We start from the raw sequence: 15,277 nt of genomic DNA, 5'->3' as shown, positions 1-15,277 counted from the left end.
TTTAAGCTCACTTCACGGGAATATTTGGAGGACACCTCCCTACAGTGAGTGAGGCTGGCGCAAAGCCTTCTAGGTAGAAGAGGCAGCCTGGAATGGATTTCCTTGGGCTGGAGGGAGAGAAGCGTAGAGTCATTTTAAGATCTAGAGATGGACTTCTTTCTAGAATCCTGGAAGAAAGGCAGAGACACTGGGACACTCAAGTATCTGAATTCCTCTCACTGACTGTCTGCCCTGGAAAATACCATCTTTGTCCAGAGGTGCCTCTTACTCTCTCTCCCCTTCCCCATGACTTTGTTTCCCACGGAATATCCTCTCTCCTCCCACCCCTGGAAGAACTATGCCCTCATCTATCTTGGATAATAGTGTCTCTAACTTTGAAGAGCTCTATCAGGACAACTCCTGCTTCCTTCCGGGGTAATTTCCTAAACTATTTTGCCTGTAAAGCTCTCAACACATTCCTCTGTCACCTAAACTCTAAACAACCTGAGACGGCCCTGGGGGCATGAGGGTGAGAGAAGACATTCTTAATACTTCCCTGATTCCTCCCGCCCCTCTACCCGCTTTCCACATTCAAGCCCTTTCCTATTCCTTGCCAATCCCATAAACACTCTCTCCATCACATTGTCATATCCCTTGTCTTCTCTCACCAGCTCTGGCCACTGTTTCCGCTTTCCCTTACCCATCAGATTTCTATAGATTTCCTCACTGTCTTTCAAGTCATCGAGCTGCAATGGGGTCAGCATGGGTTTTCAATCCTTTGAGGAGAAAGAAGATACGGAAGAGGAAGACTTGGATGGTTAGGGTATTTTAATCTCCCTCCAATTATTTTTTCCTGAGAGCAATAATTCCCAAAGTATGGGCTTAATACATGTTACCTATGAAACAAGTTTCAGGTCAAGTAAGTCTGGGAAACACAGTTCAGCAATTTTTTTTTCCTACAGAAATTCTGAGGGCTTTAATATGATACTAGGCATATATTAGTGATCTTTTGTTACGTTTAAAATTGCCCCCAAACTTAGAGACTTAAAATACTAATAAAAATTAGCTTATTTCTGTGGGTCAGGAATCAGAGAATGGCTTAGCTGGGTGGTTCTGGTTTGGGGTCTCTTGGGAGGTTGCAGTCAAGATGTCAGACAGGGCTGCAGTCAGCTGAAGGCTTCACAGGAGCTCAGACACCTATGTCCAAGATGGATCACTCACAACGTTGGCAAAGTGGTGTTGGCTGCCAGCAGGGATCTCAGTTCCTTACCACATTGACCCCTCCTTGGGGCTGCTTGCATGTTCTCACCACATGGCAGTGGGCTCTCCTACAGTGAGTGATCCAAGAGAGAAGAGAAAAATCACAACATCTCTCATGGCTTGTCCTCAGAAGCCACACACCATCTTACTAATTACTCACAGGTCAATCTCACCCAAGGTGGAAGGTGTGTGAATTCCAGGAGGTGAGAAACACTGGGTTCTTTTTGGAGGCAGGTCAGTGCTAGGCACGACAAATCTTCAAGACTGATTTGACAACATGATTATTGGTTAGTGGAGCATTCCAAGACACTAGGATTCCATGGTACACATGTTGGGGGAACCACCATGGACTGTCATATTGAGGTGTAAGGGTCTGGGGGGCACACAAGTGGAGGGGAAGATGTGTGTGTGGAGGAAGAATCCTGGGAAAACAGTACATGCATATGCACTGTGGGCTCCCAGAGTGGAAGACAATAGGAAGCTAGAACTGGGGTACCACTCGGAACTGGGGCTCAGAGGCTGATTCTCCAATTTACAGAGGCTAGCACAGAACTTCCCTGCCAATTACAAACTGCTTGGACCATCTCTACTCTTGTAAGCTGTTTACTTCCTTCATCCTAAATCAAACATAGAGAGAAAAAGTCAAAGTTGACAGGCTGAAAAGAAGAACTATTATCACAGAATCTCTGAAAGATGGAGATGGTGGCAATTTAGAAGGCTCAGCTGTTCCTTGCCGGGAGCAGCCCTGAGTACCACACTCTGTAGGGTTGTTTGTGCTGCTTTCAGACCGGACCCCAGCAGTCTCTTTTATGGTCCAGGCTAAGACCATTTAAGGTCACTCTGATGACTCAGACCACAAAGGCCCCGTTTTCCCCTACTCATCTGCACAATGGCTTGTTTGCAAAGGTCCTAGCCTGGGGAGTCGGAGTCACCGTGCTTGGAGGAAACAAGTTCTCATCCAATGTTTAGTGACCTTATCAAAAGATGCAGGATAGGAAAGGAAAAGAAGGGATAGAAGGACTGACTAGAGAGAATGGAGAGGCGGTCATGGAAAAAGAAAGGGAAAGTGCGTGAGAAGAAGGAAGGAGTAAGAAAACATGCAAGCTCACATGAGAATGGTAAGGACAAGGAGATTTATACGCGAAGCCTGGAAGCGCCCCCGCCGCACTCCCGCGGGTCCCACACGTGCTTTCGCCGCTTTTGTCCACAAGGTGGCAGCCTTTGAACTCGCTTCCCCGTAAGAACGAGAAAGGGGGGCAGAGAGGAAGGAGAGAAGGCAAAGCACTCCCCCCACCAAGAACAATTTGGAAACCCACCCCATCATATTTAAAATCTGGGACAAAGAACCGTCGGGACGGAACTCCTTCCATTGCAAAACCTCGGCGCGGCCTCGGGAGCGGCCCGGCGGCCCCGGCCCGAGACAGCCCTCCCCTTTCAAGAAGCGGAGGACAGGATTGGGATCCTTGAAACCCGAAACCCAGAAACAGCATCGGAGCGGAAACCAGAGGGAAAACCTTGAACTCCTCCAGACAATTGCTTCCGGGGAGTTGCGAGGGAGCGAGGGGGAATAAAGGACCCGCGAGGAGGGGCCCGCGGATGGCGCGTCCCTGAGGGTCGCGGCGAGTTCGCGGAGCGTGGGAAGGAGCGGACCCTGCTCTCCCCGGGCTGCGGGCCATGGCCACGGCGGAGCGGAGAGCCCTCGGCATCGGCTTCCAGTGGCTCTCTTTGGCCACTCTGGTGCTCATCTGCGCCGGGCAAGGGGGACGCCGGGAGGATGGGGGTCCAGCCTGCTACGGCGGATTTGACCTGTACTTCATTTTGGACAAGTAAGTGCCGCGAGTTGTCCCCACACCCCAGGCTAAGCGGGCGAGGACGCTTTCGCCCCTGGCCGGGCTCGTTGACAGGGTCGCCTGGGGACAGGCGCGCATCTCCAGGGGCGCAGAGGGACCGCGCGGCCGGCGGCGGCGGAGTGCTGCGCCTTTGTTGGGGCGCGCTCCTCCCAGCCTCGGCTCCAGAGCTCGCAGCCGAGGCGACGCCGCTTGCTGGGAAGGGGACAGACTTCTTTTCTGTCTTGCTTTCTGTGTCCCAGGAGCATGCAAGGGGCTTGGAGGCTGCTATTGTCTTGCTGAGTTTCTGTGACTCCCTCCCGTGATGATGGGAAAGGCTTGCTTACCAAAGACAGAACTTGCAGGCACAGGCGCTCCTAAAGTTAGAGGCTTGGGCATTTTAAAGCCAACTGTCGTATGTTTTGTTTTGTTTTGTTTTGTTTTGTTTTGTTTTGAAATGCTGTCCCACGGAAGGCATTATCTTTGCTCCTAATCATATAATGCATACTTCTCACCGGGCACTGAGTGAAAGGCAGGGTTTCTTAACCTTGGCACTTCTGAGACTGAAGCCTGGTAATTCTTTGTGGTGGGGGCTGTCCTGTGCGTTGTAGGATGTTTAGCAGCATCCTTGGCCTCTGCCCACTGGATGCCAGTAACATCCCCCGCCCCCCACTCCTTCTCTATTAGCGGTGACAACTAAAAATGCCTCCAGTCATTGCCAAATGTCCCTCCCCTTCGACTTGAGAACCCCAGATGTAGGTGAATTCAAGCTCTTGACCATTTGACTGGTGGGCTACCAGGGAGATGCAGGAGCCCTGGTTTCCTTGCAAAAAAGAAAAAAAAAATGGATAGTGATTAGGCTTTAGGAAGGGAGAGCTGAATTCTGACCAATGAAGCACTTCCCAAATCCCCGTAAGTCTGCCAAGCCACAGTTACCCAAGGAAGCTTCATGCTATCTGCTGAAAACCAGCTTCAACGATAAAAAGCCCCTCACAGAAGATCCGTGCTCATTAAAACTGAGTGAGCTCTCCAGTGCCAGGAGAGGCGCTTTGCTGTTACAGTGGTAGGGAGATGGATTTCACAGACTGGAAAGTATTTAGGAGTTGGAAAAAGAGTCCTGCAAAATAAGCTGGCTAGCTGGACACCAAATGTGCTTTGCAGTTGCCCCTGGAGTTTGATTTTTCCGTAAAGGCTGTTTTGAACTCCAGATTCTTTGGATGAAAAGTGAGATTTCTTTTCTGCAGATTTATGAGAAGGTGGATACTGAAAATATGCTCCAGTACTAAGGAATGGAATTTCTTTTGTTACTTCTAGTGGCTGGGAGGACCAGCTCACAGACTCAGAGACAGTGTCTGAAAACAGTCGGAGGTGCTCCTCCTTCGTGCTTTTTTAAAAAGGCAATTCGGAATGATATTCAGGAAAATCTGAAAAAAAAGAGCGGGGGACAGAATCCCCATGTCTCTGAATGGATAACTGTAGAGATACTAGAGAGATATGGATACTGTAGAGATAACCAGTTTTCCCCAAATTAATTTAGAAATTGAATTCAACTTTTCAGTCAAAGTTCTGAAAGAGTTTGATGATAAGAATTTAACAAAATGATTCTAGGCTTATCTTAGCAAAAAAAAAAAACAAAAAAAACAAACAAAAAAAAAACCGGTAGAGCTGAAACATTTTCGGAAAAGAATAATGAAGCCATACTCTCTCTCCAAATATTAAAATGTATTATAATGTGAATTAATAAAAACAGGATGGTAAAGGCCAAAGAATAGGTGGATAGAGTGGAAAATCTAAAAAGACAAATACGTGTAGATCCAAGTACATGTAAACATTTAGTGGAATTTCAAATCAGTATGTAATGATTCATTAATTTTTTTTAAAAAATGGTTCTTGGACAAGTGATTGATAACATGGAGAAAGAAAAAGGTTAGATTTATACTTTACAAACCATATTCAAAAATAAATTTCAGAAAGATTGAAAATCTAAATATTTAGAATGAAATGATCAAAGAACTAGAAGATAATTTAGATGAATATTACTGTAATCTTAGGTTTAGAGCTTTTAAAACATGACAAGGAAGAAACCATAAAGGAAAACAAAGAGAGATTTGAATATATTAAAAATTAAACTTCTATAAATGAAAAATAAGCCATGAAAAACATAAGAAGTTGCAATAACTATTGCCACATAAATCACTCTCTTAAGATTGATTTTCACATATAAAAAGCAATAAAAGCAAAATCCCAATAGGAAATAGCCTAAATGCATAATTCACAAGAGAAAAAAATACGAGAGTCAATAAATGAACCAAAAAGGTCATTATTAATCAAAGAAATGAAAAAAATATATAATTTTTGTTAGGTTGACAAAAACTTTTAAAAAATTACAATATTCAGTATTGGCCAATTTGTGGGAGGTAGGCAGTGTCATATCTTACTAGGGAAAATGTAAATTGGTGCAGTCTTTCTAGACTTGCGCTGTCCAGTAGAACTTTCTAGGTTGATGGAAAAGTTCTATATCTGTGCAGTTCAATACAGTAGCTACTAGCCACATGTGACTCGAGCACTTGAAATGTAGCTAGTGCGATTAAGGAAGTGAATTTTTAATTTTATATAAGTTTAACTAATTTGAACTTTAATAGCCACATGTGGCTACCATAGTGTATAGCAGACAAGAAGATAATTTGGCAACATGTATCAAATGCTTTTAAAAAATGAGGGGTCTACCTTTCCATCCAGCAATTACATGTCCTAAAGAAAAAAATCCAGATAATCACAAAGAAGTACCTACATGTATGTTTATGGAGGTGCTGTTTATAATAAAAAGCTGAGGATTACATGTGTCTAACAGCAGGGGATTTACTAAGATATGATATATGCATAGTATTGAACCTGCATTGCATGTTATACAAGCTTGTAAGCTATTTTAGGAGAAATATGTAATTCTTAATATACTATATACTTTTAGATGAAAATGCAATTACAAGACGTCATCCATGTTATGATTCCACCTGTTTAAAAAGTTAAACACATACATGTGTATGTCTCTATTTACCAATATGACAGTACTATTTGTCTCTAGCAGGTAGAATTTTAAATTTTGTTTACATGTTTTTCTTAATTTTTCTGTAATGAACATATATTACTTTTATATTCAACAAGAATAAGTTATTTTGAATTGGTTTTAAAAATAACATCAAGTCTAAGCAGCGTGCTGACTTCCAAGCCCCTTGCTATTATAAAGAATGCTGCTGCTTTTATATTAATCCTGGAGTAAATGTCTAAGTGCACCACAGGATTCTTTGAAGCACCCTGGGGACCTAAAAATGCTCCAGGAAAAGAAATGGTGGGGAGACCTTTACAGACATTCAGGAGGATTCCTCTGACTTCCTTTAGCTGTTCTATTGCTGGAAGAGAAGGATATTTTTGTGCTGAATGAAAAACTTGCTAGAACTTGGTGCGATAGTGCACACACCAACAGCTTACCATCTCGATTCAGGCTAGTTTATGAGATTGATGAGCCCAGAGCTGGGGGATGGGCCAAAAGGCAGTGGTGGCAAACAGACCCCTGGGTGGTCGCCAAAGACATGATCTTCTGTCCTAGAAAGAACCTCCTCACACAGTGCTGTCCAGCACCCAACCACAGCCAGAGTGGAAAGTGAAAAAATGCTGACTCATTTTTCCTTGGGCTTCTTAGATCCTCTGGCTAGCAAGACACTGTCTACAGTCTGAAACCAAGGGGTCATGGGGAACTGAATCCACCATTCTTCTCCCAGTCCCTGCAACTCCTTTTCCCCTGCAACTGGTTCTCTTTTCCATGACATTAAATCTCAGCCCATTTCAGCTTTAAGCAAGCTGCGTCTCTGGCCTGGAGGGAACCCAGATTATACATTTAATGGAACGTCATGTTTTCTCAACCAGGAGCAAAGACTTCATAATGATAACCTAGAAAATACCACAGTAACACAATAGGGCATTATTAGTGGCTTTGGCGACTGGGCTGATGGACTGGGCTGCGCAAGGCTTTATACTGATGGAATTTCATGTTCACTTAAACATGCTTTTCTGGTTATAGTCAGGAAAAGTAGATTGCTGGGAATTCAATCAGGGATTTGAAAAGTTAGATTTGGAAGGCTCTGTTCAACAAAAAGCAAAGACGCAGCTAGCCTCTTTTAAGTCTTCCGGGGGATCTTCCAAGATGAATGCACCCATTTGACCAACCCACAGACATAACTGTACCTTCCCTCTCTCACAGCACCCCCCGACCCTCTGTTATTACATGTATGTTTATGTATTACGTATTGGCCTATTTTACATGGAGCTATTTAGTCACTTGAATGGAGAAAGTGGATTCTGCATCATGAATCTCAAGTGGCTGGCTATGTTATGTGTGCCCTGAAGACTTCAAAAATAGAATGTGGGAAAGAGAGCAGAAGTGGAGATAGTGGGCTGGAAGGCAGGAGTAAACGCTGAGCAGCTTTATTTATAGGGCTTTCCAAAGCCACTGCCTGTCATTCATTTTCTGCACCTAATAAATCCATATGTGTCTAAAGGCCCCCCACAGGCTCACTGTGTGCTCCTTCCCCATAAGACCTCGGACTCCGCCTGCCACTTCCCTTCTCTTGGGCACCAATTTTCTCTTTCTTCCACTGTACAAAGGGACTCCGTGTTGCCACTCCCCCAGAGTTCCAACCACAGCACCCACAACTGGTTGATGCCCTGGTGGTGCTGATTTGCAAGACCACTATTATATGTTGTACTCCAGGGACAGGATCATCAGACAGATTTTTGTAGCATTAGACTGGAAACTTCACCACCAGGTATAGTATTGGCTTTTTTCTGGGAAAATGTCTTCTGAGTTCCCAACTACTAACTTACAAAAGAAATACTGGATTGGGAACTTGTGTGAGTCTTGCAGACTCATGTTCTCTCACAAGGGTCCCAAAGACAACCTTGTTTGTTAGGTAGAGCAAGCACAACTGTCCCTAATTTGAAGATAAGAAAACCTTTGTTCGGTCCACTGGGTTAAATGACTTGCTCAAGGACCTAGGATTAGATCACGACAGAGCCAGGACAGTATCTGCCCTTGACTCCCAGACCAGCTCTTTCCACTCATCTTCTCTGTACAATTGGGCCATAATGAGAAGCACATGGCAATACAACTAGAGGAACTGGGTAGATTCCAGGAATGCAAAATCCCTGCATCAGAGTTTCAGTAAATCATGGTGCATAAGGTGATTAAGGTTACTTAACTGAGGAGCTACTGCTCTGCTGTTAAATCAGCTGTAGTTGATGGAAAGTATCAGGAACTCCAACTACCTGCAATCCAGAGAAATGCTCCAGAGATCTGGAGGGTTATTTAATGAGTCAGACTTTAAGGTGTGTTCAGGACATTTGATTATGATAAATTAGTAATTTGTTCAGACTGAATCTGATGGAAAAAGGAAATGAAGTCTGTAAATATGCTAAAACACACAGATGTAGCTTATTTTCAGAAATACATTGGAAGATGGCTTAGTGTCTGCAAAATTGACTCTGAATAAGGAAAGCAAAGAGTTCAATAGAAGGCACCTTGAAGATGCTACAAGATATTGTATATGCTTTTGGATTTTAATTCATATAAACCTTGTATATTTATTGTTAATTTCATTCCTAAGTATTTGATCATTTTGGTTATTGTAATGGGAAATTTTCTTCCATTTTAACTTTTAACTTATTTTCTCTTGGACATATAAAGAGTACAACTATCTGTGTTGATTTTGTTGTGAATTATTTTACTGTTTCAAATAATTTCCTAGTTGATTCTCTTGGGTTTTCTGGACATATAGTCATATAATCTGCAAATAACAACTTTATCTCCTCTTTTCTCATGTCATACTCTAATTTCTTTTTCTCAACTTTTAAGTTCAGGGGTGCATACAAACCTGCACATTCTGCATATGTACCCTGAACTTAAAAGATTTTTAAAAAAGAAATTACATAAGAATATGTCATGCAGTTTTGTTGTACAGATTATTTCATCACCCAGGTATTAAACCTAGTACCCATTAGTTATTTTTCCTGAACTTCTCCCTCCTTTCACCTTCCACCCTCCGATAGGCCCCATCTCTGTGTGTCCCTGTGTTCTCATCGTTTAGCACCCACTTATAAGTGAGAACATGTGGTATTTGGTTTTATGTTCATGCATTAGTTTTCTAAGGATAATGGCCTCCGGCTCCATCTTTGTTCCTGCAAAGGACATCATCTCCTTCTTTATAGCTGCATAGAATGCCATGGTGTATATGTACCACATTTTCTTTGTCCAGTCTATCATTAATGGACATTTAGGTTGATTTCATGCCTTTGCTATTGTGAATAATGCTGCAGTGAACATATGCATACATGTGTCTTTATAATAGAACAATTTATATTATTTTGGGTATATACCCAGTAATGGGATTGGTGGGTCGAATGATATTTTTGTCTTTAGGTCTTTGAGGAATTGCCACACTATCTTTTAAAATAATAATTTTAAAGGGCATCAGAAAAGTAGTTATTGGGACCAGGAATTTCTTTTATTATTATTATTTTTGTACTGAGGTGGACTTAATGCTTGGTTTTAAATGCTCCTCCAATTAAGTTCCACATTTGGAGAGGGCCTTTCAGGCCAGGCAATAGTTGGTAGGACTGCCTGCAAACTGGATGGTTTGGCATATGGGTCAAAAATAAAAATAAATATGGCAAAACTCTTTTGTTTTGTTTTGTGTTTCTGTGTGGGTCAGCCAAGTAACTACCTCTGCTTTATTTAGCTGTGGAGACCTGGTTAAACTCAGTGTCAAGGAGCGTTGGAGGAAGGCACCTGTCCCAAGATAACCTGTAATTGTGTCCAAATGCTAAAGGACTCCTCGTGGTCCAGAAACAAATTCTGGGATCAATTAGGGAGACTTGGCTGTAATATAAATGCAAATGGGATTTGCTCTATGCTAATTTAGAACGTGTGTCTGTGTTTGGTATGCGGCCAAGAGACTGGGTCTCGCCTCTCCCACTGATTACTCTGCAATAAAAGACAAAGAGAATATTTGAACATTTGTTGACATGTTTTTCAGACACGTCAGGTTCATACTGAAAAACTAATTAGATTTCTCCAATTTGACTCAGCAGATTTCTTCCGTTCATTTGGCATAGATGACGTACTCAGTTTTGATCACAAGCGTGTATTCCAATATAGGCGTGGATAAAACAACGCCTACTGCAAGCAATGTCCTGCCATGGGAGGTGCAAGGAATGCAAAATAAACAGAAAGAAGTCCCAGGCTATCAGGTTTTTATGGAGAAAAGTGTTAGAAGGACTCCAGGCAGCCAAAGCTAAAGACTTCAATGAGGATTTGGGAAAGAGGCCAAGTAAAGTCAATTTTAGATCAATAAGAAATAAGAAGTAACATTTACTGAGCCCTTGCTACCTGCCAGACACTATAGTAAACACTTTGCCTGTATGACCTTGTTTAGTGTTTATAACCTCCAGAAGGTCTGTACAGTCATCATTACTATTTCACACATGAGGAGACCGAGGTTTAGAGGGGTTACCCAAGGTCACTCTGAGTGGTGAAACTAAGCCTCAAACCCAAGCCCCTCTGACTCATGATCTATGCACAAAGATTAAAAAAAAAAAAAATCTAAATATGCAAAAGAACATTGAATCAATCAAGGTAGGCCAGGTTATGCTGTGGTAACAAATAACCCCTCAATCTCAGTCACACAAAACAACAAAGTTTTATTCTCTGCATATACTACATGCCTGATAGGAGTCAGCAGGGCTCTTCTTATGGTGATGGTTCTGGGAGCCAGGCTGGTGGAGACTGCTTCCTGATACCTCCTGCCACCATCAGGGCTGCGAGGGACGAGAATGCTAGATGATGTCTGGCTGTCCATGAAATGCTCCAGCCGGCAGTGATGTGTGTCCTTCTACTCATAGCCCATTGGTCAGAACTGGTCAGATAGCCTCACTCTATGGAAAAAGACTTGAAGAATAATCCTCCATGTGCCTAGATGGACGGAAAAGCCAGATATGGGTGGACAATAAAAGCTTCTACTGAAAACCTATAATTATAATTTGCTTTGGCTTGAATAAGCAAGAAAGAAGTAGCCATTGAGAGAGAATAAAGAGATAAGACTTCTGGAGAAAGGTCAGTTTTGAGCCATGTCTTGGATATACAGCATTCACCAACCTAGAATTACTGTCAGATGTGATGTTTCAAATGTGCCCAAGAGGCAATGGTAGCTCCTTCTCTTTTCCTCCCTTCCACATTCTCCCCATACTTCAGGTGAAACATTCAGTGAGGTGGGCGGGGGATTAAATTAGATTAAATGGAAAGTGGAAATGGAGATTAGACATGCTCTCCTGCCACCTAAGTGTTACATGAATATATCTGAAAGACAAAACTCTCTTTTTCCGTAGTTTATGGAATATGAGGGAATTTGAAAGGCTGGGGAAAGACAGCAGCCCATGGAACACAGACCACTGCAGCAGCAGAGCTCAGAGGATGCCTGTACACTGCAGGGGCTGATTCTGAGTTTGAATCAAGAGTATCTGGGCTCCGACTTGTGCTTCTCAATGAGGGTGCTGCTGGCATTTTTGATGGGACAGTGTTTCCCTGTAATGGACTGTAGGTTGCTTTATCTTTCCTCCTCCTTGCTTTCTAAATACCATTAGCCTTTCTGTTCATTGCGATGCCCAATACATGACAGCCTCTCTACTTATTTCTAAGGTTGGTACTACCTTTGTTGAGAACTCCTGACTGAAAGAAGGCAGGGCAGAGCAGGACATGCCATTGATGTTGATTCCAAGCACCCAAGAACCACATCTGGGCATTTATCTGAAGGAAGAAATTGGGAGGCTTCCATGATAAGACCTCCAGTGGAAATTGTAGACCTTGGGAACGAATATGCTAAACTAGTGGTTCTCAACCAAGGGCCAGATCACTACTTCAGAGGGTTGAGGAGGACATGTGTATTCTGGAAAAGCTTCTCAGTTGATTCTGATTCAGGTCCCTCCCTCAGTGAGTCGTAAGACTGAACAGAAAGACAAGAAAAGCTGCCCCATAATGATGGCTCATGCTTATGGCTTTATGGTGAGGATATAGCTGAGGCAGCGCACACCTTGTAGCTGGGCTACAGGCAGAGCTCTTATTTTGGATGGTGGCAGAAGAAGCCACATACAATATGAAGGCAGAAGAGCAAAGGTCACTGAGAGGCCATGTTTTGCCCTTCGGTGTTGCCAGGTCCTGCTGTGTGTACATATACATTTAAGCCATGATATTTACTAGCCAGGACACTCCTTTGCTTCCTTTCTCGTAAGTGTCCCTACATGAAATGTGCCTCACAGGAATGCTTAACACAGGGCTTAAGAAGGCCAACTTCGGAATCAGGCATCAGCAGCTTTAAATATCAGCTCAACGCTTCACCAAGCATTGTGACCTTGGGAAAATTATTTAGCCTTTCTGAACTTCAGTATTGTTAATCAAATAGGCATTAAAATGTCTGTCTCACAAAAGTGTGGTAAAGATTAAAACCTTTAATCATTTGGCACATGAGTGCTGAGATGATAGATGGTGATGGTGATGGTTATGGTGGTGGAGGTGGACGTGATGATAAGGATGATGGTGATGGTGGTGATGGTGATAGTGATAGTGGTGATTATGGTGATGTTGACAGTTGTGATGAAGAAGATGATGATGGTGATGGGGATAAGGATAATGGTGATGGTGGTGGTGGTGACAGTGATAGTGATAATGATAATGGTAGTAGTGATGATAGTGATGGTGGTGGTAGTGATGACAGTGATGGTGATATGGTGATGATGGTGGAGGTGGAGGTGATGATGATGATAATGATGATGATGGCAGTGGTCATGGTGGTGGTGGTGGTGTTAGCAATTACCCCTGGAGAAAGAAAATATGGTCCTCTAACAAAAGATACCTCCATAGATTCCAAGCAGGACTGCCTGGCTAGGATAAGGAATGTATCAATTCAATATTTATCAAGCTGTGCTAGACTTCTGGAATCACAAAATGCCTAAAACAAGTACCAGTTCTTAAGGAGCTCATAGTTTTGTAGAAGAGATGGGGAAACAGTGAAATAATTTACTTTTGGTTGAGATGAGAGGGAGGAGGTGACTTTGAATCTAGAGCTTAGAAGTTGATCAGGATTTTGTCAGGTGACAAAGTAAAGAAAAAGGCAACATTTAGGAAAGCAAACTAACACATACTCTTTGTGATATGAATGTGACAGGGAAATAATCTGGAAAGAGTTTGGATTTTGTTCCATCAGGAATAGGTTATGAGATAAAAGTTTTCTAAGGACAAAAGTGTCAAGCTTATGTATGTGTTTTAGAAATACGTATCTATCATCTATGTTTGCAGTGGGAATGAAGGAAAAAAATAATAAATGAGATTGGGGGTTCTTTTGTATTAAGGATTAGCAGGATTGGATGAGCCATTGGCTGTGAGTGAATGGGAGAGGGAAGGGTTGCAACAGTAAGGAGCAGGCATCAGAAGGAAAGAGAAGTTGGTGTGGACATGCTGAGTCTGAACATGTAGGGCATGTGCGTGGAGATGTTGAGTAGGCAGTTGGCTTGATACCCTGGAGCTGAAAATAAAAACTTGAGTGTTGTAAGCCCAAGGGTAATAGTTGAAAATGCAGGTATGGATAATAAATAATATCAAGATAAGATCAGGATTTTAAAATGCCAAGAAGAGGTGGAGTTTGAAGAGGAAGATGGCCAAGGTCCAACCCAAAGGAATTGCTAACAGGAATTGTCTGGGCAAGAGAAGAAAATCCACTAAACAGAACTGAGAAGAAGCAGAACAGTCAGAGAACCAGCAAAGAATTGTATTAGTGAGGCAAGGAGGTACAGAATTTCAATGTGGGGGAAGGGGTGATCATTCAGATGTTTTCCCCTGAAATCATCTCCTCCTCAATGTATGGTCTTGGTGAATGGTGGCACTATAAGTCTAGCTACTTAAGCCAGAGATATGAGGGTAATCTGTTGTTCACACTCAAGCCTGACAATATCCACTGCCATATCTCTCCCAGGTTGACCTTGTTCTCTACCTTGTCATTGTCTTAGCTCAGGCATTCACCATTTTCACCCAGTTCCAGTGAAATATTCTCTAAATTGGTCTCTTTGCTTCCTTTCTTTACCCCTCTCCCCACCTTGTATTCTTGACAATCAATTCTAAAATTGATCTTTTTAGAACACAAATCTAATATCGATACCATCTTCCCTAACTGTCACCTCTTACGCCTTAGATATCTCCAAAGCTCTTTCAGGATAAAGTGTAAACTCTTCAGCAAAGTGTCCAAGACCTTTATTGCTCAGGTCACTATGCATTTCCAAAACTTCATATCTTACCATATCCCACATCTTTTTGATTTTCAAAAAACTGTGCTGCATAGTTCCCCAAACTAATCCTTGCCCTCTCTTGCCTTTAGCTGTAATGCCCTTCACCACCACACACATCTTTACTAGGTGATGCTTGCCCATTTATCCTTTGAGATGATTACTAGTACATGGTCCCCTCCTATTACTAGTTGTGGGCTCCCTGTGGTAAGAAAAAATAATAAGAAGAACAATCACTTTTCTATGTTATTTCTTCATTCAAAGTTCCTTCCTTATTCAGAATCTCCTAACTCCATAACAACTCATATTGTATGACAAGCCGTGGAGTGGTCCATTTTCAAGAGATGGAGAGGAAAAACCCTTAGTGTTTGTCCTCTGGGGTTTCATCCAGTGACCTGACCTGATTTTCCCCTGATGCTTAATGATATGCAGCCCTAATTAATAAATACCTGTAGGGACCTCCTGGAAGATGGCTTTCCCAATATCTTGATTGCAAAAGGACTGTGATGAGAATCATAGTCCCCCTACCACCACTCTTGACATTAAAAATAATGCAGATTCCAGGTTTGCAGAAATTATATAGCAAATAAGAATTCTATAGCAAATAACAGAAAAGTGAAGAATCCTAATTGTAACTGTACACCAGTCACAATAATAAACAATATAAGGTAAAATGAAACTTCAGATGCTATTAGACAACACTAAGCATAAATAAACGTTAAAACTCATTGTTAACAGAGTGACCAAACATCCTAATTTGCCCAGGACAGACCTGGTCTATGCTTGTTGTCCCAGCATAATTATGAATGTCTTCTTTTACTCTCAAAAATGTCTCA

At 42.4% G+C, this 15,277-nt stretch overlaps 2 protein-coding genes across 3 annotated transcripts in view; one reads left to right on the top strand and one right to left on the bottom strand.

Annotated features, from left to right (window-relative positions):
* CNRIP1 (cannabinoid receptor interacting protein 1) overlaps positions 1–15,277 on the bottom strand; it is a 1,091,934-nt gene that overhangs the window by 678,475 nt on the left and 398,182 nt on the right. The window lies entirely within an intron of this gene.
* Positions 2,546–15,277, top strand: part of ANTXR1 (ANTXR cell adhesion molecule 1) — a 238,832-nt gene continuing 226,100 nt past the window's right edge. The window contains exon 1 of the mRNA XM_050754435.1: positions 2,546–3,065. Coding sequence (XP_050610392.1) covers positions 2,914–3,065 — 152 coding nt within the window. The 5' untranslated portion in view covers positions 2,546–2,913. The remainder of the gene's footprint in view (positions 3,066–15,277) is intronic.

The sequence above is a fragment of the Macaca thibetana genome, chromosome 13 (assembly GCF_024542745.1).
Source record: "Macaca thibetana thibetana isolate TM-01 chromosome 13, ASM2454274v1, whole genome shotgun sequence".
In the NCBI taxonomy this organism is placed as follows: domain Eukaryota; kingdom Metazoa; phylum Chordata; class Mammalia; order Primates; family Cercopithecidae; genus Macaca; species Macaca thibetana.
The sequence above is the reverse complement of the archived record's forward strand: the minus strand, read 5'-3'. Positions and strand labels throughout refer to the sequence as shown.